The sequence below is a fragment of the Tursiops truncatus genome, chromosome 12, assembly GCF_011762595.2.
Source record: "Tursiops truncatus isolate mTurTru1 chromosome 12, mTurTru1.mat.Y, whole genome shotgun sequence".
NCBI classification, from domain to species: domain Eukaryota; kingdom Metazoa; phylum Chordata; class Mammalia; order Artiodactyla; family Delphinidae; genus Tursiops; species Tursiops truncatus.
This window is the reverse complement of record NC_047045.1, coordinates 57,404,402-57,430,733: the sequence shown is the minus strand read 5'-3', so window position 1 is coordinate 57,430,733 and position 26,332 is coordinate 57,404,402. Positions and strand designations below refer to the sequence as shown.

General features: G+C 37.8%; 1 protein-coding gene across 9 annotated transcripts in view; it reads right to left on the bottom strand.

The window, feature by feature from the left end:
* L3MBTL3 (L3MBTL histone methyl-lysine binding protein 3) overlaps positions 1–26,332 on the bottom strand; it is a 118,899-nt gene that overhangs the window by 29,958 nt on the left and 62,609 nt on the right. For all 9 annotated transcript variants that reach the window (XM_019951856.3, XM_073789585.1, XM_073789583.1 and 6 more), the window contains 6 exons: positions 26,122–26,198; positions 22,888–22,973; positions 21,006–21,116; positions 12,140–12,254; positions 9,394–9,496; positions 1,552–1,701 (listed from right to left, as the gene is read on the bottom strand). In XM_019951856.3, the coding sequence (XP_019807415.1) occupies positions 1,552–1,701; positions 9,394–9,496; positions 12,140–12,254; positions 21,006–21,116; positions 22,888–22,973; positions 26,122–26,198 (642 nt within the window). The remainder of the gene's footprint in view (positions 1–1,551; positions 1,702–9,393; positions 9,497–12,139; positions 12,255–21,005; positions 21,117–22,887; positions 22,974–26,121; positions 26,199–26,332) is intronic.

Genomic DNA, 26,332 nt, shown 5'->3' with positions numbered 1-26,332 from the left:
TCATGGTTTTAAGGATTAAAAACAAATCATCAGGGACTTCCCTGGTGGCGCAGTGGTTAAGAATCCGCCTGCCAATGCAGGGGACACGGGTTCGATCCCTGGTCTGGGAAGATCCCACATGCCATGGAGCAACTAAGCCCGTGCGCCACAACCGGAGCCTGCGCTCTAGAGCCCTTGAGCCACAACTACTGAAGCCCACGCGCCTAGAGCCCGTGCTCCATAACAAGAGAAGCCACCGCAATGAGAAGCCCATGCACCCCAATGAAGAGTAGCCCCCGCTCGCCACGACTAGAGAAAGCCCTTGCACAGCAACGAAGAACCCACACAGCCAAAAAAAAAGAAAAAAAAACCACTGTTGTTGATAATTAAAGAAGTTACAGCTCTCCCCGATCCATAGGGCGAAACTGCTTTTCTCTAAGGATTTTGATACTTTAAGTGCCATTACTCCAATAACACTGCTGTGAGCTGAGAATAAGATTTAAAAAAAATTTTTTTTAATTAATTAATTTTTGGCTGTGTTGGGTCTTCATTGTTGTGCGCGGGCTTTTTTCTCTAGTTGCAGCAAGCAGGGGCTACTCTTTGTTGTGGTGCATGTGCTTCTCATTGCGGTGGTTCCTCTTGTGGAGCACAGGCTCTAGGGTGTGCGGGCTTCAGTAGTTGCAGCACACGGGCTCAATAGTGTGGCTCGAGGGCTCTAGAGCGCAGGCTCAGTAGTTGTGGTGCACATGCTTAGCTGCTCCGTGGCATGTGGGATCTTCCCGGACCAGGGATTGAACCCATGTCCCCTGCATTGGCAGGTGGATTCTTAACCACTGGGCCACCAGGGAAGTCCAAGAATCAGATTTATTAATTCAAATGTTCACTTGGTTCATCCATGAGAACAAAAGTTACAAAATATTAATCAAAGAACTACAGTGTCTTAGATTTTAAAAACTCTCCATAAAAGAAAGCCCCAAAACCTAAGGATCATCTTTCTATTAATGCTTTCTTTTAGTAATATCTTTAGTTAATATAAAGGCAGAGGCCATTTACTTAAAACGTCAAACAAAACTTGGTTCTTTATCTAATAATCCACGGAGGTTAAAACATTCCAACTCAACTCTACAAGTGATATCAAAACCAAATGACTGGGCATACAGTACAACAAATATCCTAATCATTAAATGAAATAATGTAGATGCAAGTACTTGGCATATAATGAACACTAAAAAGAAATAATGTCCATTTTTCACAGGGAATCTACCATCTTCTTTGTAAAGGATGCTTTTATACAAATATTGATCCGTTCATTCAGAGTATGAATTGGCATGAAATAAAAAGGGGATTTCCAAACTTCTAACATCAAGCAAGTTCAACTAAAAGATGAACAAGTAATACGATATCCTGCCTGATTTGGACATACTTTTATAAGTACCATCGGCCTCACGTTAAGTCAGGTGCATTTTCAATAATGTACTAGAAGACATCACTACAGAACATAAATCACCTAAGGAAAAAAAATCTTCCAACTACAGTACCTCTAAATAACGCTAATATTTCCACTTTAATTACCTGGTTTCAGGAGAAGAGGAGATTTCATTTGTGTCTGCCCTTTTACTTCTTGGAAATGATGGACTAGCCGCAGGCATCTCACCACTTAAGCGGTCTGGGAAAATTCGGTCTTTATTCAAATTGATTTCTGAATAGGGACAGGTGGCAGCACTAAAACATTAAAATTTTAAAAAAACGAAAGAAAAGAACACTCCTGTTAGAGTATAATTACTTCTTCCAATTAAAATGACAAGCTAAAAATATAAAATGCAAAAATTTAACTGGATATATATATTTACATAGATTAAACATACAGTATGAAATATTTTATCTTTAAAACATAATTTAAGGGCTTCCCTGGTGGCGCAGTGGCTGAGAATCTGCCTGCCAATGCAGGGGACACAGGTTCAAGCCCTGGTCTGGTAAGATCCCACATGCCGCGGAGCAACTAGGCCCATGAGCCACAACTACTGAGCCTGCGCGTCTGGAGCCTGTGCTCCATAACAAGAGAGGCCGTGATAGTGAGAGGCCCGCGCACCACAATGAAGAGTGGGCCCCGCTTGCCGCAACTAGAGAAAGCCCTTGAACAGAAACGAAGACCCAACACAGCCAAAAATAAATTAATTAAAACAAACAAACAAACAAACAAACATAATTTAAGTATATTCTGATAGAAAATATGTCTTTGCATTAGATTTTTAAATGCAGTCTTTGGAAGTGTGCGATGGTCACCGAAGGACTCCCTCCTGTGTTGTCCTAGGGCAGGGCCTGTGCATATCTCTAGGAACCATCAGCCCAAGAGAGAAATGCTTAACATAGAAGGGTGGGTGACAGAGGTGGGACAGAGACAGAGTGATTGACAGATGGAGCAGATCCCTTCCTAAAGTGATCTTCCACGCCCAGGGCCATCACAAACTGTTTAATTTCCTTTATAACAGCTGCTACCCTACAAAGGAAGGAGGTTCCCCCCATTTCCTGTCTCCAGGCCCATATGTATACCTGATATCCTAGGAAAAAAAAATCAATCTGTAGCTATTCCCATCCCTAATATGAAAACGGACCAGAAGCCAACTTGGATAATGACCCATCTAGCTCCCTTCCCTTCTATCTGTGACCACTGGTTCGTCTCTCAGATTCCATGGGGGGATCACTCCTGTTATCCAAGCAAAGGGAATCTAGGTCACTAACTGTTAATTCAGCATTAAGTCAGCATACTCCTGTGCCTGGGCCTCAGCTTTCCAGTCTCCAGAAAAACTGGGCAGCCTCTATCTCAATACATAATCAGCCCCTCCAACTAACTCCCTATCTTGCCCCTTGGTTTTTTTTTGTTTTGTTTTGTTTTTTTGTTGTTTCCCGTTGCGGAGCACAGGCTCCGGACGCGCAGGCTCAGTGGCCATGGCTCACGGGCCCAGCCGCTCTGCGGCATGTGGGATCTTCCTGTACCAGGGCACGAACCCGTGTCCCCTGCATCGGCAGGCGGACTCTCAACCACTGCGCCACCAGGAAAGCCCTGCCCCTTGGTTTTTAGGAAGCCTCCTGAAATCTGGAAATGATTGGGACTTAGGTAAATTATATTAGTGTCTTGCATATTCTTTTCCTCAGGTTAGGTACTATTTGGAATGTTGATAATCACCTAGGGAAAATTTTTAAACACTGACTTTCTGCCCTCTACCAAGAGAATCTGACACATCCTCCTGGGAGGAGAGAAGAGTCTGCAAATGCTCCCAAGTGATTCTGATAATGGTCTATAAAATTTATCACAGATACCTTGTAAGCAAAAGTACAATCTTTATTTTCTTTACTTACATGCTACTTTGATATCTATGCAAAAGAGGAAAGTAAATAACATTTGATCATGTGTTGACATAAATGTATATAATGTTAACCCAACAATAACAAAAACAAAACCAGTGATATTTACGGAGCATTTACTATATATAGAACACCATGCTAAGTATTTTACATTCAGTATTTTACTTGATCTTTACAGTAACCCACAAGGAAGGCTTTTCATATGACAAACTAAGTTTAAAATGGTTAGATAACTTCACTCTTGAATTATTTCATTCATTTGATCGACAAGTATTTATCAAGTAACTACGATGTGCTAATTACCTTTCTAGCCATGGGAAACACAGTCAAAATGAAAAAGACAAGCTGTCTGCTCTCATGGAGCTGATATTCTAGAAGGGGATGGGCTATACATGATCTACATAAATAAACTGGACAACCCCACATAGTGACAAAAGCCAGAATATAACGTAAGAGAGACTGTGGGGCTGCAGGGGGGGCGGTGAGGAAGGGCCTCTCCGAAGAAGGCATTCCAGGAAATGGGAAGAGTAATACAACACAGGGAAAGCCAGGCATGAGTAAGGGAAAGACAGACCGGCTAGGCTAGAGTGAAGTGATCAAGGGCAGGAGATGGTGTAGAAGCAGGCAGGGAAGTATTATGTAGGTCCTAGCAGGTCCTAGTCACCAGTTCATATTTTTATTTTAGGTTCAATGTGTAGCCATTGGAGGACCTTTGAATAAAGAAATGATATGGTTTGATTTACAACTGAGAATAAGCACTCAGGATTCTAGATGTGCTCTGCAGCTTTATCCACAACGAGCAGGCACAACTTGGAGGACTCCGTTTTCTCATTTGTAAAACGAAGATGACAACGACAAACATTACCACAGACTGAGCGCGTTACCCGGGCTGCGTGCTTTACTTGCATGACCTCGTCTAACTCCTGGGAAGTCACTCCTATTCTAATGCTCAGTTTATAGATGCTGAAACTGAGGCTTTAAAAAGGGAACTTGCGGGCTTCCCTGGTGGCGCAGTGGTTGAGAGTCCGCCTGCCGATGCAGGGGACACGGGTTCGTGCCCCCGGTCCGGGAAGATCCCACATGCCGCGGAGCGGCTGGGCTCGTGAGCCATGGCCGCTGAGCCTGCGCATCCGGAGCCTGTGCCCCGCAACGGGAGAGGCCACAACAGTGAGAGGCCCGCGTACCGCAAAAAAAAAAAAAAAAAAAAAAAAGCCTGGGCTGAATCCCAGGTCTGCCACTCTCTGATCCTGGGCACTTTCTCAAGCATTCTAAATCTCTCCTCCCACTTCTGTAAAACAGAGATTAGAACAGTGCCAGCTTTACAGAACTGCTGAGAGAATTAAATGAGATAACAGATCTAAGTGCCTCACAAATAGGAAGCCACAAAAAAAATCTTGCCTAGGATTATTATTTTAAAAGGAGAAGAGTAACACTTAACCCCTACTGTGTAAAAGACCATCAGCAAAAATAAACAATAGCATTAAAAACTCCATGATATGCCCCATTTATGGAGGCTCTCCGCTTCCCTCAGGAAAAGCTGATGCTTCCCTCCGAGTGCTACTCATTCATGCCTCTCCAAAAATCTGTTTGTACCACACTGTTCTCCTTAGAAGTAGGGGCCCTCTCCTCTGTACAGCCCATCACCTAACCCAGTATCTGCATACAGCAGACACTCAGTAAGTGTTTGTTCCACGAATGGATGGATGTTGAACGAACATGATGACTCTAGTTTGCAGGTATAAATCCAGAGTTACTAATTTTTTAAAACTCTCCATGGACTTTATAAATATCCTTTAAGGTTGCAGGAAGTACTCTGTTTTTTTCTCTTCTTATTTAATTTCACCAAGACAAACCTTACATAGGAAACATTTCCTTCTGAAGGCATTAGGTATGTAGAACATTTAGTTTTATATAACTTTAGTTATCCTTTAATCTCCTCCCATTATGACCTCTCGGTAGGCCAAATGAATGAATCAACAAAGGGAAACACCATGACACAACCAATATTAATGCTGCCTTGCTAGAGACAGAATTAAGTCATCTGGCTCCTGAACATCCCTAGAAATGAGAACACCGTATCCACATCCAACTCACTCACTGATTGTTTACATTTCAACATTGAAAAACATCACATTCTTACATTTCATTGTTGAGAACACATTTCTGTTTCTAACACTTCTTAGATCAAATTCAACTATTGTAATTTCTGGAGACTCTAACAACACATGCTAGTCAAAACACAGGCTTTTGCTTACACGTTCATAAAATTGATTATTCGTGCCCAAAGAGCAACTTTCCTTGTTATCTAAGCAAAGAATGCATGTTTTGATTTATGTGGTTTCTCAGTAGATTAATCCAAGCAGAATTTTCTCGTTGTTTTCCTAAGCACAGCATTCTCAGTAAGGACAAAACTAAGCGCCAGGGAAATGAACCTTTTAAAGAACAGCCATGATGCAGCAGCTCGTCCACAAGCCTACCAAGGAAATGGAAAACAGGCTGTGACTGGTAAGGATTAATATCCTGCCAGATAAAGAGCTTTGAGTGCTGAAAAGAGAACAGCATATTCAGGGAGACTAAGAAAAGCCAGCTGAGAGGGCTGAAAAGAAGGGAATATAGGACACAGGCAGGAGCTGACACTAGTTCTCTGGATCGCATCCCTGCCCCAGAGTTATATACAGATCTGCCGGTTATGTCTGATACGTGACAAGGAAATGAACACAATGAACACGACTTCTTTATCAATGCATGGCTTCTAAGCCATGAGGTATACTTCTTCCTCTCTCATTCCAGAAAACAATGAGTCATTCTCCACTATGGTTCCAATTATACTGGTAGATTTTTTTTTTTTTTGGATCACATTTCTCCATAACATCTTTCATGATCCTCCCCATAATTTCTCCCTTCATTTAGCAAATACAACACTGCATCTTTGAAAAAAGATTCCAGAGACAGTCACTGAAACTTTGTGAAATGGGTGTGGACCAGGTGAAGGACCCTCAGAGGTCCACAGCACACTTAGGGAAAGGCAGCCTTAATGAATGGCTGCTGCCATCAGGCAGGGGACAGGACTGTCACCACTGACCTCGCTGTGACAGGCAAACCTCTCTGCTCAGACCTACAGCACTCCTAAAGAGATTATGGACATTGTTACAAGGTGGATTTTCTTCCCAGAAGACCAAAAAAAAAAAAATTCTTTGTACATTTTTCATTGTACCCCCCAAAACATAATGTCAGTATTCACCCGTTTTTAAGATTTCTTTTTTTCCTTCATAATTTGAGCAAATTGCCTTTGGTTCAATGAACATCTTCAATGAACATCAGTAGAGAGGTACATATGTCAAAGTTTCAATATTAGTTACTATTTTGTATCTTATATTTTAATAAAATTATGTACAGCTTTTATAGGTCCATTAGTCCCTGAGTTCTTTGAAGGCTGGATCTGTGACTAATTCAGGGAGCCGTGCCCTGAGAGTCAGTGAGAGGGGGGTGGTCAAGGGCACAGTTAGACTGGGCACCATTCCTGGCTCCCCCGTCACCAGCAGTCAAGTAGGCAAGTTAGAAAAACCTCTAGAGTGCCATGGTGGCTTCATCAAAAAAATGGCGGAAATAATAGTTCTGTATTATAGGGTCGCTTGAAGGTTATCCAATACATGTAAAACAATTAGTGCAAAGCTCAGAGAGAGTAAATAAATGCTCAATAAATCTTACTAAAAAAAAAAACCCACTGCTCAAAAATATGTACTAAATGGAAGAATTTATAGATATATAATGGAAATTTAGCATACTAATGAGTTTTTGGACTTATATACAGTAGTCACTCCCTATCCGTGGTTTTGCTTTCTGTGGTTTCACTTATCTGAGGTCAACCAAGGTACGAAAATATTAAACGAAAAATTCCAAAAATAAACAATTCATAGGTTTTAAACTGTGCGCCATTCTGAGTAGTGTGACGAAATCTCACGCTGTCCTACTCTGACCTGCCAGGGAGCAAATCACCCCTTAGTCCAGTGTATCCTGCCCGTTAGTCACTTAGTAGCCACCTAGGTTATCAGATCCACTGTCGAGGTATCACAGGGCTTGTGTTAAGTCACCCTTACTGCACTTAATAACAGCCCAAAGGGCAACAGTAGTGATGCTGGCAATCCAGGTACACCAAAGAGAAGCCGTGAAGTGTTTCCTTAGGTGAAAAAGTGACAGTTCTCGACTTCATGAAGAAAGAAAAAAATCATATGCTGAGGTTGCTAAACTCTACAGTAAGAACAAATCTTCTATCTGTGAAATTTTGAAGAAAGAAAAAGAAATTCATGTTAGTACTGCTGTCACACCTCAAACTGCGAAAGTTAGTGTATAATAAGCATTGAGTTAAACTGGAAAAGGCATTAAATTTGTACAATGAGATATTTAGAGAGAGAGAGACCACATTCACATAACTTTTAATATAATATATTGTTATAATTGTTCTATTTTATTATTATTGTTGCCAATCTCTTACTCTGCCTAATTTATAAATTAAATTTTATCACAGGTATGTATGTATAGGAAAAAACATAGTACATGTAGGGTTCAGTACTATCGGAGGTTTCAGGCATCCACTGGGGATCTTGGAACATATCTCCGACAGGGATAAGGGGGGTAAGGGAGATACTACTGTAATGCCTAAAAGTAATCCAGCTGCTTTCACTTGCCAATACTGAATCACTTCTAAGATGCAATATTTTTATGTCCCTTTAATCATACAGTTTTTGGTTTGCAGTCATACAAGCCATGAAAAGGATTTTTAAATGGATATTTGCAAATGGAATCATTATTCTGTCTATGCATAGACTTTTACTCTGGAACACACTGAACCCCATAAAAAAACTTGGCATGGGCTTCCCTGGTGGCACAGTGGTTGACAGTCCGCTTGCTGGTGCAGGGGACACGGGTTTGTGTCCTGGTCCGGGAAGTTCCCACATGCCGCGGAGCGGCTGGGCCCGTGAGCCATGGCTGCTGAGCCTGCGCATCCGGAGCCTGTGCGTCCGGAGCCTGTGCTCCGCAACGGGAGAGGCCACAACAATGAGAGGCCCGCGTACCGCAAAAAAAAACACAAAAAAAAACCTAAAAAAACTTGTCAGGAGTGTTGCAAAAGGAAGATAAGCAGCATTTGAGGCTGCAGAGATTTAAGAAAGAGGAAATTATATAAAGATAAAATAATCACACCAATTTAACAATTCCTATTAATTCTTAGAGGAACAGGTAGTGAAATCTTCAGATTTTTTAAAGACCTAGATTCACAACCTGTATAAACTAGGTAAACAAGGAATCATTATTATTACTGGGCCATCCAATTAACATACAGTTAGAATACTTATACCAACAAATTATTATTCTAATATGTACGTGAATTAGGTGATACCTCTGTCCTCTAAAAATCCCAGTTAAATCACAGAAATTTCTTACTATTTCAGTAATATTTTAACGTGTCTACAAAGATCCCAAATTGCCTAAACAATACATCAAATTTCAAATGCACAAATTTGGTTTCTTTCTTTTAAGTTACTTAGATGTGAGAGAAAAATATTGAAAAACTTTATTTTTGACAATGTATTCTGATGTTTGTCTACTTATATTTGTGCCTTTTGTGATCTTTGCTGCTAATCTACAATAATCTCACCTCTTGTTATTCAAATTGTTGAGTCACCCAATCATAGAATATTCTACCAAACAAAGACTTTCAACAAGGCCTGCCCCCTTCTCATTATTAATAATCAACCCAAAATGACTATCTCAGAAGTTCAGTATCTATAAAACTAATCAGGTTGCCAAGAAAAGCCAAGTACCTAGAGTAAATCTATTTTAAATCATGAACGCATTCTTTCCCAGGCAAACTTAACTACAGATACACGCTACATTTTTACATGGTCACCATGGTAACCACATTTCATATGGATCTGAATGCAGAATTAGTTAATATCTATTTAGTATACATGGAAATCATTATCTTCCACATACAAGGGACAGGCACCCTCTGACCACATCAGGAATCTCCACCTGAGTGGCAGCACCACATACCTGTGAGGGCCCAGGTGTCTTGCTCTCTTAAAATGGCCAATCCCTTTACATCCTGGGGTTGAGCATCCACCGTGTTCCGAGGCTTCCATTAATTCTAAGGGGCCTATTAAAAAGCCAAAAAAAAGCAAAAATTTAAGGCTATAAGAGTCAAATGTCTTGGATCAGAATAGGGAAAAAAATTCAATTTTTCAATCAACATGTATAAACAGAAAAAGAAGGTCCTACAAAATTAAAAATATGTCTGAAGTTTCTACTTCTAAAGGTTTTCCCCTAGGACTTTGCTCACACTTCAACAGTGAAATGGTAACCTTTGATCCAACCCTCTTCTAAAATGTCACAAATTCCAGAGATACCGAAATCTAAAATAATGAGATGATTCTGAACATTCTGATCAAGTAAATAACATAATTAATATATGAATGCCTGCACACTGTGAAAACTTCAGAGAATACACCAGAATACAGAACAGTTACAGATCCCCTCAAGCAACTCTCCTCACATTTCATTCCTTTTCCTGACTAATCATGTTAATGTGTAACCTTCCTAGATGTTCCAAGCATTCCCACATGTATCTATATTTGTATATATACATGTATCAAGTTTTTGGTTTTGTTTTATTTTGCCACATAAAAGGCACAACATAGATACGTACGATTCTGAAACATTCTTCTTTGGTCTTTAATTTCACGTCTTATAAATCTTTCCATCTCAATAGTAATATTTTTATGACTGTTGCATTGCAGCTGTAGCATGAGTGCACTATAATTTATTTAACCAATATTTGTTTCCAAGGTTTATTACTTTAAACATACTGTAACCGATACCATGTCTGTGTATTCTGGTGCCCTTATGTAGCTTCTATGTGGCATCCAGAAGTGAAGCCACCAGGTGGGGAAGGCATGTGAAATTTTTAAGAAACCCGACAATAATGTATTTGCTACATTTTTCTTTCTACAATGTATGTATTTTCCTCCAAAACTGAGATCTGGCATGTCAAGTTCTCAGTGTACCTTTTTTAAAAAATTGAAGCTAACTGAAATTTTTATTGAGGTGACTGTAGCTTCGCATGCAGTTGTAAGTAATAATACACAGGGAGATCCCTTGTACACTTTGCCCAGTTTTTCCCAATGGTACTATTCTGCAAAACTACAAGACAAAATCACTATTAGGATATTGACATTGATACATTAAATTTTGATAGTCTGACAAATTGTCTTCCAAAATTTAGTACTAGTTTTAAAAGATGATGATACTGTTAAAGTCTAGAAACACTCTACTTTTTCAAATATTAAATTTTTTCTTTTATGTATTTTTGACTATCAGGTAACTAAAAATGCAGTAAGAGGCAAAAGGATTAACCAAAGAAGAAATGTACAGTAGAGAAGTATTGGGTTGGCCAAAAGGTTTGTTCGGTTTTTCCCATAAGATGGCTCTAGTAGTACTTAGTTGTCTTTAACTTATTTCAAAACAATTTTGTTAGATTTTATGTGACAGCTGTCATATTAGCATGTATTTAAAAAAAGACATCAGAATTGGTGAATTTTTGTGTAGCCATTTTAATACTGAAGATGGAAGACAAAAAGCAACATTTTTGGCATATTATGCTTTATTATTTCAAGAAAGGTCAAGCGCAGCCAAAATGCAAAAAAAGATTTGTGTAGTGTATGGAGAAAGTGCTGTGACTGATCGAACATGTCAAAAATGGTTTGTGAAGTTTCGGGCTGGAGATTTCTCACTGGACGATGCTCCATGAGACCAGTTGAAGCTGACAGCGATCAAATCGAGACATTAATTGAGAACAATCAACATTATACCAGGTGGGAGACAGCTGACATACCCAAAATATCAAATCAAGCATTGAAAATCATTTGCACCAGCCTGGTTATGTTTATCACTTTGATGTATGGGTTCCACATAAGTTAAGCGAAAAAAACCTTCTTGACCATATTTCTGCATGTGATTCTCTTCTTAAACGTAATGAAAACATTCCGTTTTTAAAACAAACTGTGATAGGCAATGAAAAGTGGATACTGTACAATAATGTGGAACAGAAGAGATCGTGGGGCAAGTGAAATGAACCACCACCAACCACACCAAGGGCCAGTCTTCATCCAAAGAAGGTGATGTATATATGGTGGGACTGGAAGAGAGTCGTCTATTATGAGCTCCTTCTGGAAAACCAAATGATTAATTTCAACAAGTACTGCCCGCAATTAGACCAACTGAAAGCAGCACTCGATGAAAAGCGCCCAGAATTAGTCAACAGAAAACACATAATCTTCCATCAGGATAACGCAAGACCGCATGTTTCTTTGATGACCAGGCAAAAACTGTTACATCTTGGCTGGGAAGTTCTGATTCATCTGCTGTATTCACCAGACATTGCACCTTCGGATTTCCATTTTTTAGGTCTTTACAAAATTCTCTTAATGGAAAAAATTTCAATTCACTGTAAGACTGTAAAAGGCACCTGGAACAGTTCTTTGCTCAAAAAGATAATTAAGTTTTGGGAAGACTGAATTACGAAGTTGCCTGAAAAATGGCAGAAGGTAGTGGAAAAAAAGGGTGAATACACTGTCAATAAAGTTCTTGGTGAAAATGAAAAATGTGTCTTTTATTTTTACTTAAAAACTGAAGGCACTTTTTGGCCAACCCAATAGAACGAGAAGGTAGAGGAAAAGAAAATATTAAGCACACTATACAAGAAAATGGAAACATTTCTTTAGGTCATCACTGTGTCTCTTACTCAAAGGAGGCTGAAGAGGATGCCCGGTTTTTGAACACCAACCGACGGGGTGAATATCAGGAGAATCTGCATCTATCCAGTAATCATAGCAACTATTCCAGCCATCAAAGTGAACCTGGATAACAAAAAGAAATTAATAGTATAATTTAGGTCACGAGAATTCCTACAGTAAAAGTTTTGCCCACCATAACCATCTTCATTCTCTTCTAACTTATTTAGTACATTTAATATCCAGATAAATTATCCAAATTACTTCATCCTAGTATGAGAAAAGAGGTACTGTTGGGGCTTCCCTTGTGGCGCAGTGGTTGAGAGTCCGCCTGCCGATGCAGGGGACACGGGTTCGTGCCCCGGTCCGGGAGGATCGCACATGCCACGGAGCGGCTGGGCCCGTGAGCCATGGCCGCTGAGCCTGTGCGTCCGGAGCCTGTGCTCCGCAATGGGAGAGGCCACAGCAGTGAGAGGCCCGCGTACCGCAAAAAAAAAAAAAGAGGTGCTGTTGAACTACATTATCTAACCATAATTAAATGTCTTGCCAAGGGCACTTTTTGGGTAATACTTCTACAGACATATTACATGTATCTCCCACTACTATAAGCAGTTTGAGTACCTAACATCTTCACATGAGCAACACTAAACACCCAATAAATATTACTGAGTGATGAATAAATCAGGGAAGGGAGGGAGGAGGAGGGAGAGTAGAGAGGCAGGGCCTTTCATATAAATGTCAAGTCTCCTAGAATTATGCTAAAGAAGACTTAAAAAAATTCAGCAGATGGACACCCAATTTACAAAATATGCCTCCATCAAATGCATTTTAAAATATTTTTTCTCATAAATAACTACAATATCTCTCAAAGAGATTTTACAGGGTGGTCAGGGCTACCAACTTTACTGGCCACCATGTAAAAGGGCAGTTAGTCTTTCAGGCATGGTTACGAAGGATCAGCTACATCTCTTTCAAGTATCACATAGTTTTTATCTTTTAGAAGGAAAGGATATACTAAAATGTTATATATATTGTATTTCAGATCAAGTTTGCCAGCTAGATTTCCTTCTTAAAGTCTATGAATCTCTTACTACTAAAAACACAATAGATGCCAGATGGATAAAAAAATCCGAACACTGAAAACTGAACAATAAAAGTTCTAGAAGAAAGCGTACATTAATATATTTATCTTAGAGTGCAGTAGCCTTTGTAAGGAAGACACCAAACTCAAAAGCCATAAAAGAAAAGAGGTATCAATTCGAATACATCAAAATTTAAATATTCACAATGGCAAATATTACTGCTGGCAAGATGGAAAACCCAAAGGAAAACTGAAAAACACATCTGTTAACATGTGACAATGTACTTCGTTCCTTAATTTGTAAAAACACCATATATCAGTATAAAAAGATGAAAAATCCAACAGGAAAGATGGAAAAGATAAATGGCTCATAAACAAGAAAATAAATTGTTAGTAAACATGTGAAAAAGCAATCAATTTCACTTATAACTAAAAAACTACAAATTAAAATCACAGGATGAAATTCTTCTTTCAATATGCCAAAATATTCCATTTTGGTGACTTCTAGAGCTGATAAGTATGAGAATAAATGGACGTTCTCATAGACCATTGACAGGAGTGTTGACTGGTGAGATATTTCTGGAGAGTTATTTGGCAATAATGGATCAACACTTAAAATATATCATCTTTGACTTGATAATCTAAATAACTCAACTCGTTGTAGTAGAAAGCAACCAGAGTGTCTACCATCAGGAGATTGGTTAAATAAATTATGGTATATTTATATGATGGAATAGTACAGAGTTACTAAGGTATGTATATATGGGTTCAATATAATGTCTATTGCAATGACTCCACTTTCTCAAGCTTAGAAATTAATTAATCCTAGAATTAAATCCCACAGAATTCCACACCTGCAGGAAATCATGGATAATATTTTAAAGAGGAGAAAAGATCACAGAGCTAGTTAGGAGGAGTAAGAGGCTAAAATTCATGGATCCAAAATAAACTGATTCATCATTCACATACATTGCATATTAAAGGAGCACTTAAAGTTGTTTAACTTGAAACAACGCTTTCCTTTCCTCTGATCAAAAATAATGTTCAAATAACACAGAATGATATTCATGGTAATTTTCCAAAGTTTATGCTATCAATGCCACCAATAAATGAGCAGTCATAATTCACAGCATTATAGTTAAGTTTTAAGCATTCTAATTCTCAACTAAACATCAAGTGATAATGCTCTATTTTACTGGATACACGAAACTCTTATGTTTTCTCATCTTGCTGTTCCTGAATTTCACTTCTTCTATACTGGAATCAATGTCCCCATATCTCATGTTCCATTTGTTAAATTTTACAAAATTTAGCTATCTTCCTATAGCAAACAAACTCAATCCTAACAAGTAAGTGGTTCTCCAACCTGGATATACACTAGAATTACTCATGATTATTGAAAAGAAGAAAAAAAAATACAAAAATGGCTGAGCCCACCAAGGAGGTTCTGAACTTATAGCTTGGGTTCTGTGCACCTATATGTTTATTTAACTTCTAAGTAACTCTGCTATGCACTCAGAATTGAGTCCCACTGACACTAAACAGGACACTACTGTACAGCAATATAGACTCCAAAAATCTTAATATCATCATAAATAATAGGGTTCTTTAAAAAATTGCCTCCCATATACCTTCAAGAATATGTTGGAGCTACTATATCTGGTGATACCATAACCCCTTCCTACTTTTCATTAGAACTGACCTCTCAGTTTGGCAATGAAAAGTCATCTATCTTAGATGACAGATATACCTTAGTTACTACTGTAAATAAGTCTAACATCTCCTACAAACTAGGTTGGCCGGCAATCGGGAGAATCCTAGTACTTTAAGGTTAAATTTCAGAGTTAAAATTTAATTTAGATATTATGAACAGAGGTAACAATACAATTCCCTAAGTAGCAAATGCACTTAAAAACTGCTACCTAATCATTTATATGTGGAATCTAAAAAATAATACAAATGAATATATATGCAAAACAGAAAGAGACCCACAGATATAGAAAACAAACTAGTGGTTACCAGAGGGGAGAGAGAAGGGGGAAAGAACAAATTAGGGGTATGGGATTAACAGATGCAAACTACTATGTATAAAATAGATAAGCAACAAGGATATATTATACAGCACAGGGAATTATAGCCATTACTTGTAATAACTTTTAATGGAGTATAATCTGCAAAAATACTGAATCACTACACTGTACACCTGAAACTAATAAAATATTGTAAGTCAAGTATACTTCAATTAAAAAACTGCTGTCTGAAATTATGTGAACATTAATAATATATACAAAATTAATATTAGCCCTAATTAATATTCTTACTCTGGAAGCCCAGATGAAATAAATTTATTAAAGTTTATATAATTTCATTTCATCTTTACTACTTCAGTCCCTGGCACATTAAGAGGCTTTAAACAAACAAAAAAATCAGACACTCTAGTAATGGTAACTGATAGCTTTTCTCTTGCTGGGTCCCATTTTGAAATGAAATCAAATGCCTGACAAACAGCAAGAGAGGAAGATACATAAACATACAACACGAAATATTTAAACATTGTACAGAACATAAAAAGACATCCAAAAATATTTATAATAGAAATGTCCCAGTATAAAAACAATTAAATATAAAAGCAACTCAGCAACAAGGCTGAATTTAATTAAAATTCTAAAGAAAATAGACTATTATGTATCAAAGCATAGTACAGATGATTTAACTTACACATATTTAAAATTATAGTTTAGAAAACTGAATACATTTTTTAACCTAGGAGTGTAATTTGGACGCTTTATAAAAACTTAATACTCGTTATTGAAAATTTCAAGATTAAGACAGATAATATTTTTAGAAAGCACACTATTTCTTTTTTAAAAAAATGATTTGGTTGTATTTTCTGTTCAGGTGAAAGGCAACTCAGTAAAACACATTTTAGACCCAGGTGCTTGTTTCTGCGCTCTTCTGAAATGAAAGTTATGTTTGAAAAGGTACAAACCCAGAAGAACAAAGGACAAATGGAGAAGGAAAGTAGCTGATAGGTGAGAAGTGGCAATGATGTATGTGGAGGGCAGAAGCAGATGAGCGAGTGCTGACCCACTGGTAGAGAGTGGGTGGGTTGCAACCCAGATGCCTAGAGAGGGAATGCAGGCCCAGAGTGAACTGGCTCACAGTGCAGAACCCAGAAGGACTCAATGTGGAGGCAGCAGGTATGTGAGGAGGTCTGGAAAATGACAGGATTGGCTCAAACTCTGAATATGGAGTGGTTAGACCTCTAGGTCTGATTCTCTATGCCACCCACCAAAGTAACTGCCCCTTCAGCAACCCCGCAAGAGTAGAGGTTTACTTTCTAGAGACATAAGCATGGAGGTTTTAAACTCCAGGACAATGGTGACGGGCAGGACAGAAAGCACACGGACTGAGTGAGAGCCTGTATCCTCCAACCCCATCCTTCTCCCTGCCTCACACAGTGGCCACCAAGTTTGCCCCTCCCTAGGGAGGAGACTAGAAGAAACGGAAAGGCTCTAGACCAAGAATCCAGACGCTGAAGAATGGGGACCTCCCTATGAAAAAGCTGACTCTCTGCTCTCTTTTCCCACATGAAGCCCAACAGCCAATAAAGCCCACCTTATTGACTAAAAACAACTAATGTTAAGCGCCTTTTCTTACTGTGAACAGCCAACCAAGGACTTGACGTTTGAAGAGAGGCTCTAATGTGAAAGCAGAAGCCAAACTAACTCAAAGAGGAATTTAGAGACAATAAAAGGAAACAGAAGGAAAACTATTACTGGTGTCCTCAGATAAGAAACAATATTGCTTCAGGAAATAAAAAGAGGATGCCATTTTGAAAGGGGGGAAGGGAGAAGACTAGAAAATAAGAAAAAACTCTTGAAAATTAAAAAAAACATAGTTGTAATTAAAAGTGCAATACAGGATTTAAAAAACAGTGGATATCTCTAAGCAAGTAGAAAAAAAAATCAGAGAAGCATAAGAAAGAAAATATAAGAAAAATAGGGGGTCCATCCCAGAGGTTTAATACCAGAGTGTAGCAGGACTTGCAAAAGAGAGCAGTGAGAGAGAAGGAAGTCATCAAAGCAATAATGTAAGAACATTTCTAAAACCCAAAGGATATGAAAATCCACAGTGAAAGGGTATTAGTGCCCTGCATGATAAATGAAAAAAGACCCTCACACCAAGGCACGTCACCACAAAACATCAGAATATCAGGGACAAAGATGGTCATGAGAGTTTCCAGAGAGAAAAGGTACATCACCCAGAGAGAAGGAACCCAGTGGCCTTGGATGTCTCAAAAACTAACACTTGGGCTTCCCTGGTGGCGCAGTGGTTGAAAGCCCGCCTGCTGATGCAGGGGACACGGGCTCGTGCCCCGGTCCGGGAAGATCCCACATGCCGCGGAGCGGCTGGGCCCGTGAGCCATGGCCGCTGAGCCTGCGTGTCCGGAGCCTGTTGCTCCGCAACGGGAGAGGCCACAACAGTGAGAGGCCCGCGTACCGCAAAAAAACAAAAACAAAAACAAAAAAAAACTAACACTTGACGTGGGAAGACAGCAGAACAATGCTTGTAGTTTCTGAGGGGAAATGATTCTCTACCCCATCACAGTATGAATCAAGTGAAAGGCTAGTATATTGACATTTTCAGATATGCAAAGAGTCGAAAAATATGCCTTTCATACACCCTTCCTCAGAAAGTTACAGAAGATGTGTTTCAGCAAGGTAACGAGTATACAAAGAAGTATAAAGCATGAGACTCAGGAAAAATGAATATACAATATAGTGTGTTGGCAAAGAGGAGTCTCAGGATGAAAGCTGTGTGTGAGGCTGAGAGGGTAACCACGCTGATCAGAATAGGTGGCTGTTAGGCTGTGGGAAGAAGGGTTCAGGAAAAAAAGAAAGATAGATGCAAGATTCAAAAATACACTTGAGCTTTTTGACCAAAAGACTTGTCAGATTTATTGGAGCATTTGTTAAAATCTAGTAAGAACACAGACAATTTAAAATCAAAATAGAAATTAATTACTGACTCTAGGAAAAACAAAGTATCATAAGAAAAAGACTCCTTTGCTCAGCAGTGGACAAGATTTGTTTACAACAGTAAACATGGAAGAGTGAAAAAAAAAGAACAAACACTGTGAAATAATTACTGAAAGGATAAGCGGAAGGGAAGGATGACAAGATCTAAATCCTGAACTACCAAAACAGGAAGGAAATAAATATATTTAAAATTGATGGATTCAGAAAACAGCAGAATGCAGCTACTATTTTTTTAAACTGCCGATCAAATGTCATAAGCAACAGCCAAAAGAGGTGGAAGTTCCTGCCTCTGGGGAACCAGACCTGGCGGTGGGGATGGGGAGGGCAGAACAATCTTACGTTCTGTCACGAAAACATAAAAGGCAAGAGCAAAAATATTCTTGTCATTTTTCTTCAACAGCAAAATATACCAGGTTTAAAAAAATTTAACCATAATAACTCAGTGTGAAATATTATGTATTACATAACTTAAAAAGTTGATTTTATTTAACTTAAGAGTTGATTTTTATCCTTGAGAAACTTAAAATATTATACTACGCTAATGACTTCGTCTCTATTTTCCGCTTTCTTGTCCTTCCTGAAAAAGAAAAACTAAGCGTTCTTGCTACATCATCTCCCATATTATTAGAAAAACTTCTACTGTTGAAAGCGTCCTGTATTTTCACAAGTCTCTGATGAATCCTCAAATTGAGTTACTGTCACCTGTTCACTAACCTTTTGTGGACTTCATAAAAACACAGATATTTGTCCACTGGTTTATGTTTAGCTATGAAATTCATTCCAGTATTCTAAAAGATGATTGTCAACTATATACCTCACTAGCCAGTTCTTTTTTGTGTAGTAAAGATTGACCCGGATGTTGCACTGGAAAGAGAATTCAGCCAGAAGCAAAAAGAGCTGGATTTCTAGTCTAAACTTTTCTCATTAACTAACTGAACCATCCACTTTAGAGTATTTGACCCCTCTGGATCAAAATCACAAAAGTAATACGTGTTCCTGAAACCTGATAATTAAAAAGAAAAACCTAATCACGTATAATCTTAACAGAAAATCACTGTCATTATTTTGCTTTGTTTATTTCCATAACTGCTTATGTGTGTGTGTATATATATATATATACACATACACATATATATACACATACATATATATATATACACACATACATATATATATTCTTTTAAAAGACAATACCAGACGTTATATATAGTATTAAACTCGAATTTCTCACTTGCCAAAATTAAATATTTTTCTAAAATATGTAACAGCATGTAGACGTATAGTCATTTATATTTACCCATCTCCCACTCTGCTTATTCTCAATGCTAAATACCATAAACCACTGGCTCTGTTATACCCTCCTTGCAGCTTTTATCTTTGCATATTCCTTTTGGTTATTCCTTTAACATAAATTCCTAGGACTGAAATTCCTGAATTAAAGGATAAACAACATTCTAAGACTTTTGATGCCTATCACCAAACTGCTCTCCAGAAAGGCTGAGACACTTTATACCTTCACCAGCTGTATATGGGAATAAACTTTCTGCACCCAAGCCAAAACACTTTTTTTTTCAATTCTGACCAATTTGATTTATGAAAATAATGTATTACTTAATTCTAAATTTCTAAGGAAAACTAACAAGAAAACACACTTGAAAAAGATTAACACAGGTCTTCCATTACTTATAAAATTTTCTAAAATGTTATATGATTACACAATCTTAAAAACAGTGAATTAAATGCTAAAACTTCTATTTTATGGAAATACTACATTTGTACAGGTTTTCCATGTTATTTTATAATTTATTTTCCTATATATTATCTCATTAGAGATACATGAAGATCTGATTTATTATTACTTAAAGAACATGAACTTAGACTCCTGTAGCTTAGGACCGTGACTTAGTTCTGCCACTGCCCATAATTAATAAGTAATTTATTCTGCGCCTCAGCCTCACTGATAAAGTAATGACAATAACATACATCTCCCACACTGCTATCACCACAAATATCAGATGATGGAAGAATACTCCTACCCTGTAAAACTCCATGTAAATCTAATGTCTTGCTGCTCTCATAACTAGTATTATTCTTAACAGAAATTCTAAATGATCCTGTGAGGTAAGTAGAAGGCACATCATTCTGGTTCGAGAGTGAAGTTAACGCTGAAGCCAGAAACAGAGACGAGAGCCTGAGGCTCCTCACCGGGAACCGCTACTACACTTCACTTTATCACATCTGGACGTGGGCTGAACCCATCTTCTTACACGTTTGTTTACTTTATGAGAGGTACTTGACTTTTATTAATCCAACTCTAATAAAATCTGACTTTATTTATAAAAATATTTCTCTTAACTTGTCCTGTATTAAAAAACAGGATATTCTGAAAAGTCGACATGCACTATACCCCATAAGAAAACACTGACCTTAAATATTTTTTAAAAAGAACACACTACTGGAAAATGAAGTATTATATCTTCTCCTGAATAGATGACCTTAATATGATGTATCTACTTTTTTCCTCCAAATATATACTTAAAATATTAAAAGTCAGTCATAATTAAAGAGAATACTTATGTAAAGTGAAAAAGTGGAAAAATACTGACTCACAAGGATGTGCGCAGCCACTTAATTTGCATATTTCTATGGCTTTCCTACTTTAATTCTCGGACTTCACAAATTAAATATCTGCTAAAGTTTTCGTCTAAGATTCTTGTAAAAAAAGACCAAACAAAACCACAACAGAACACTTACTTTTATTCGGTGATCATCCATGTCTGCAACTGTTGCTACTCTAATAAACATGGGATTTCTTTTGTCTATGACCTCAAGCTTCATTTTTTTCTGGAATCCATGTGGAGGTTTCTGCCATAACAGAAAATTTTATACAGTGAGATTCAGAGGAAGGGAAGGTGAGCTCTATGTCACAAAGACAGAATTAAAAAAAAAAAAAAGACGAGTTATTAAGGGAACTAGCTTTTCAAACTCAAGTTCCTAGAATGGCTTTGGACCTCACTCTCCCTGTTGAAAACATAATCCCAAATCACATGGTCAAGCCCACAGGCAATAGCAACAGCCTGAGCAACTAGTCACAGGAGCAAACAGAAAGCCAAAGATCTTAAGATGAAATTCAAAATACTATGGTTTTTTTGATTAGCCACAGGGATGACAAGTTTCTTCTCATTGGTCGGAGGTGTCTGGGCAAAAATCAACAAACATGAAAATTATTTTTAAAAAAGAGGGAAGAAGCTTCAAGTGGCAAAGATGAGACACAGAGATTAGAGGTGGTAGTGGGACCAAAAAGCAACAGATGTCTTTTTAAGAAGAGAATTAGCAATCAAGACATGCAAGATGGAATTGCTCTACTAAGAACAAGAATGAGAATGAGGACCTACAGCTACCCACACCTCAATACTCAGCAAAAACCCATCAGCCTCTGAAAAATTTACAGGCAGAAGGCAAGGTGATTGCTAATGGGTGTAATAAAAGTGTTACTGTGAAAATCAAGTGTGAAAATTATGTAAAGGATGCAGAACAATTAATGCAAGGTACCTAAAGACCAAACGAGAGAAATCTTAATTTTCCCTCTGATATCACTGTGACACTAGATATGCAGACTGAGCTTGATGCAATTTTATCCAGTTCAAAGCGAAGTGCAAAGCAGCTCTTCTTTGTACGAGGCTATGTTAAAGTCAGAGAGTCAGGTAAAATCCATAAATATGACATGACTCTAAACATTACTCATTTATAAATCCTGAATCTACTCTCAGATGGAGTATTTACTTCAGATGGAATCATACATATTCTTTGATATGGCTTTTCTTCATGTAATATAGTTTTTCTCTCAAAAATTTTGATGTTCTTTTCTTATGTATTTGGGTCCATGCTTACTAATTAATTCTATCATTAAACATCCTAGAAATTTATGCACAAAAGGATCCATTAAATAAAAATGTTGTTTATGACAGACTGTTCACATTTTTTTTAAATAAAGTATTTAAAATATCTTTCTTTCCCTTTAAATTCATGGGAAAATACAAATTATAAAGATATATGAGATTTAAAACATTTTTAAATACATTTCATTTCTTATTCCTCCCTTGCACACAACTGAGATTAACTCTGAATCTTAATATGGAAGAAGCAATGACCCTGAGTTAGAAAGTTACTATTATAAAAACAGACGACCTTGCATTTTGGTAGTCAAACATGCTGATTTATAGCAATAAAAGAAAAAAAAAAACCCAGCATCTCAGCTTGCCATAAACAAACCCAAAGGAATGATCAAATATAATTTTCATTATAAAGCAATATCTCGTCCTGTTTGGTCTTTCAGAATATCTAGCTGGAAAAACAGAAGTGTGCTGTACAACCAACTCACTGCAAACCAATTCAAATATAAGTATTTTCCAAGGAGACTTTAAAGTCCAAAATGGAAGTATTTTTTAGATGCCAACAACAAAACCCCCAGTAACAATTTTGCTTTTCTAAATTGTAAAAATTCAGAAACAACTTCTTTGGTCTTCTGTTTCTCTCCTATTCCTGTTCACCAATACTCTTTCTGTTCTTAAATTTCAATGACTGAACACTATCATCAACACAAATTAATCAAATATTGTAAAATATAATATCTCACCACTTTGAAAGCTCTTGCAGGAGCAGGTAAAGAATTGGTTTCTTCTAAGTATTTATCCCAAGAAAAATGTTTCACATTTGGATAACCTAAGAATAAAAACAGTAAATCCTGTCAGGTTTAACCAAAATGATAGTGAGAACCACAAACTGACCTATAAAATTATGAGATATTGTTATCATTATAATGAATAAAATTATGTTCATATTACACAAAATAACTTTAAACTGGTTACACATTCAGAGCTACTTGTAATAATGAAATCATTTTCATCTAGACCATGATTTCTTTATCAACTTTTAAATGAAAATTTAATATATACAATTTTCATTCTCAGGTAAGGAGAGTCTTACAACACAAAATACACACAAACATAACTACCCTTTAAAATCTAGCAATTTGGGCTTCCCTGGTGGCGCAGTGGTTGAGAGTCTGCTTGCCGATGCAGGGGACGCAGGTTCGTGCCCCGGTCCGGGAAGATCCCACATGCCACGGAGCGGCTGGGCCCGTGAGCCATGGCCAATGAGCCTGCGCGTCCGGAGCCTGTGCTCCGCAACGGTAGAGGCCACAACAGTGAGAGGCCCGTGCACCGCAAAAAAAAAAAAAAAAAATCTAGCAATTTTACTTCTAATAATCTAGGAAAAATTTCATATGTGTATACAAAGAAAATGTATCATTGTTTGTAAATGTGAAAATGTAAAAACCAGTTAAATGACCATCAATACAGAAATGTGCAAAATATATATATATATACAGTAAGTGTAAAATAGAAAGCATTTATTAAAAAGAATGAGGCAGGTTTATATATATCAACATGTGAAATATTCCTGATAGTCATATTGTTAGGCCAAACAAATAAGTTAAAATAAATCATGGAACAGTATTAACAAAATGTCTAAAAACAAATATCCTTCCTCCCTCCCACCCTCCTTTTGCTTCCTCCAGAGTCCAAAACCCAGTAGGAAGACATGAGTAGGAATTAATGTTGGCCCAGTAGGGTAGGAAATTGGCTACTTTATATAGTCCCCTTTATGGGGACTGAAAAAATAAGTAAATATACTGGAGACAATAGAAGCCAGATTTCTCAATAGCTAAAAAGAGAGGTATAAATATGATAAGTGGAAAACCAGAATGAATTCAGTGGTGTTGGATGTGAACTGAAGCTAATGGTATAAATTCAAGGTTTTCAATATCTACAAATGGATATAGAAATACACATAAATTTTTTATATGTTTACATAACTGTATTTCCTATGCCTACTGAGAGGCCAGAAGCAGCATTAGTCCAGTAGCAGTGAGCACACCTAGTGTCTAGGTCTTAGTGTCTAAATAGCATTCTCTATGAAAAGGAACCATGGAGTCTGGGAGAAATGGGTGACTTCAGGGTTGGGTCAGGGAAAGCACAAGATAAGCCTAGCTGTAGCAGAAAATAGGAAATTCTCCAAAAAATGATAAAAAAAAAACATGTCAAAAGGACACAGAACCCAGCTTAAAAGGGCTCCCACTGGCCAAATCTGAGAAAATCTGGCCATAAAAATAAATAAGGTACTATAGTAATGGATTATAACCCATTGATGACAATAGTAATGTATGGGTCCATGCTGATATAAATAAACTGAATGATAAATAGGAAGATGAGAAAACTATTCTTTGCAGAAGAATGTCAACTAATTACGTACAAGGAATGATGGAATAAGAAAAATTACCATTTAGCAACTGTCGGAATAATAATTCACACTAGAAATATCAACAGATGCTACAACTAGTGAGTGACATGGAAATGAAGTGCAGGATATTTATACAATCTCAAAGTGTCTCTCCCAAATACTTATCAATTACAGAGAGAAAAAAAATGACATCTGTGAAGAAGCCTGGTAACTACCACCTTGGTCAATTACTAGTAAAAGTCAACCAGTAATGACACAAACGGACATCAGCTGCCACGTGAGAGGATGCGATGAGAACACAGCACTGTTTCTGGGATATTCCTGCCAAAAATGCATACCCCGGGTCTAATCACGAGGAAGCACCAATCATGCCCAAATTAAGTAATATTCTACAAAATGACTACTCTGTAGTCATTAATTCTCAAGCATATGGCGGTCATAAAAGTCAAGCAGAGCCAAGTGAAGGAGACCAGAGAAATATGACAACCGAGTAACATGCCTGATCCTTTGGCCATAAATGACATCACTGGTACAACTGCCAAACTTGAATGGGTCTCTGGTTCAAGGGTATAGATGGGCCATTTACTGTTCTTGCAACTTTTCTGTTCATTCTACTGAATTATAAAAGTCCATGAAAGGAGACAGAAGACTTGGTAATCTGCCTCACATCAGAAGTCACTAATAATGCCTCACACCACCCCTTCCCAGGGTACCTAACCCAGTGCTGTGAAAACACAGCCAGGAACCTGTTGCTCATTGGTCCTGTTTATTTCCTGGATCCCTGATGATCACTAAAAGGATGATAAGAAAAAAAAGATCATTATCAAACTGGGAAATCCAAAAGAATCCTCACAGCAATTCAGATGGTGATAGTGGCAATCACTATTCACCACTCCTAATATGACATAAGCCACAGGACTCAGGAGGACTGAATGGGAGAAATCTTCCAGGCAGCAACACATGTGGGCCACAAAACCATTAATACCTTGCTTTAACACTTTACAGTTTATGTAAATGCTCTTTCATCTTCAAAACAGCTCTGTAAATCAGTAAAGGACAGGAGCTTTTATCTGTGAACATAGAAGAAAACTCAGAAAGTGGAAGGGACTCGCCTCTCCCGTCACAGGAATGGTTGGTGCCCTGAGTGAGTAAATGATCAGGTACTAACTGAGACGCAGTATCAAGGAACTGGGGACAAGCCTAAAACTGACACCAGCTGGCAGAATGGAATAAGACAAGTATTTGAAGCTCCAAGCTGAGTCTTTATGCTTACATGCTGCAGGCAACAACCACACAACGGCTCCTGTAACAAACCAAGGAGGCATCCTTTCCCTGTGATAATGACAGTCTTCATCACTCACAGGAGTATCCACAAGCAACCACATATACCACAGCGATGCTCTGTGTTAGCTAACCACCCCATCATTTCATATAAGCAGCAGCCACGGCACATTAGTGATATGCTCAAAAACTCATTGCCTTATGATGAAAGCCACAGAATCTGTTCTTCAGCACATGAAAATAAACTCAAATTGACATAACAAACAGTAGACCCATAATCAACACAAACCTGGAGGAGTAATAAGGGTTCTTCGATGTTCTTTACACCAACCAACTGGATGAATGTGTGGGCTAGAGGCTTCACACCTGTAGGTTATATAAATTTAAAAATCGTAATTATCAGGATAAATTCTCAAATACTAGTAAAAGTTCAAAAATGTTAGAGATTGTGAACACCTTATACAGAGTTCTATTTTTTACAATCTATCTAATTTGAAAAA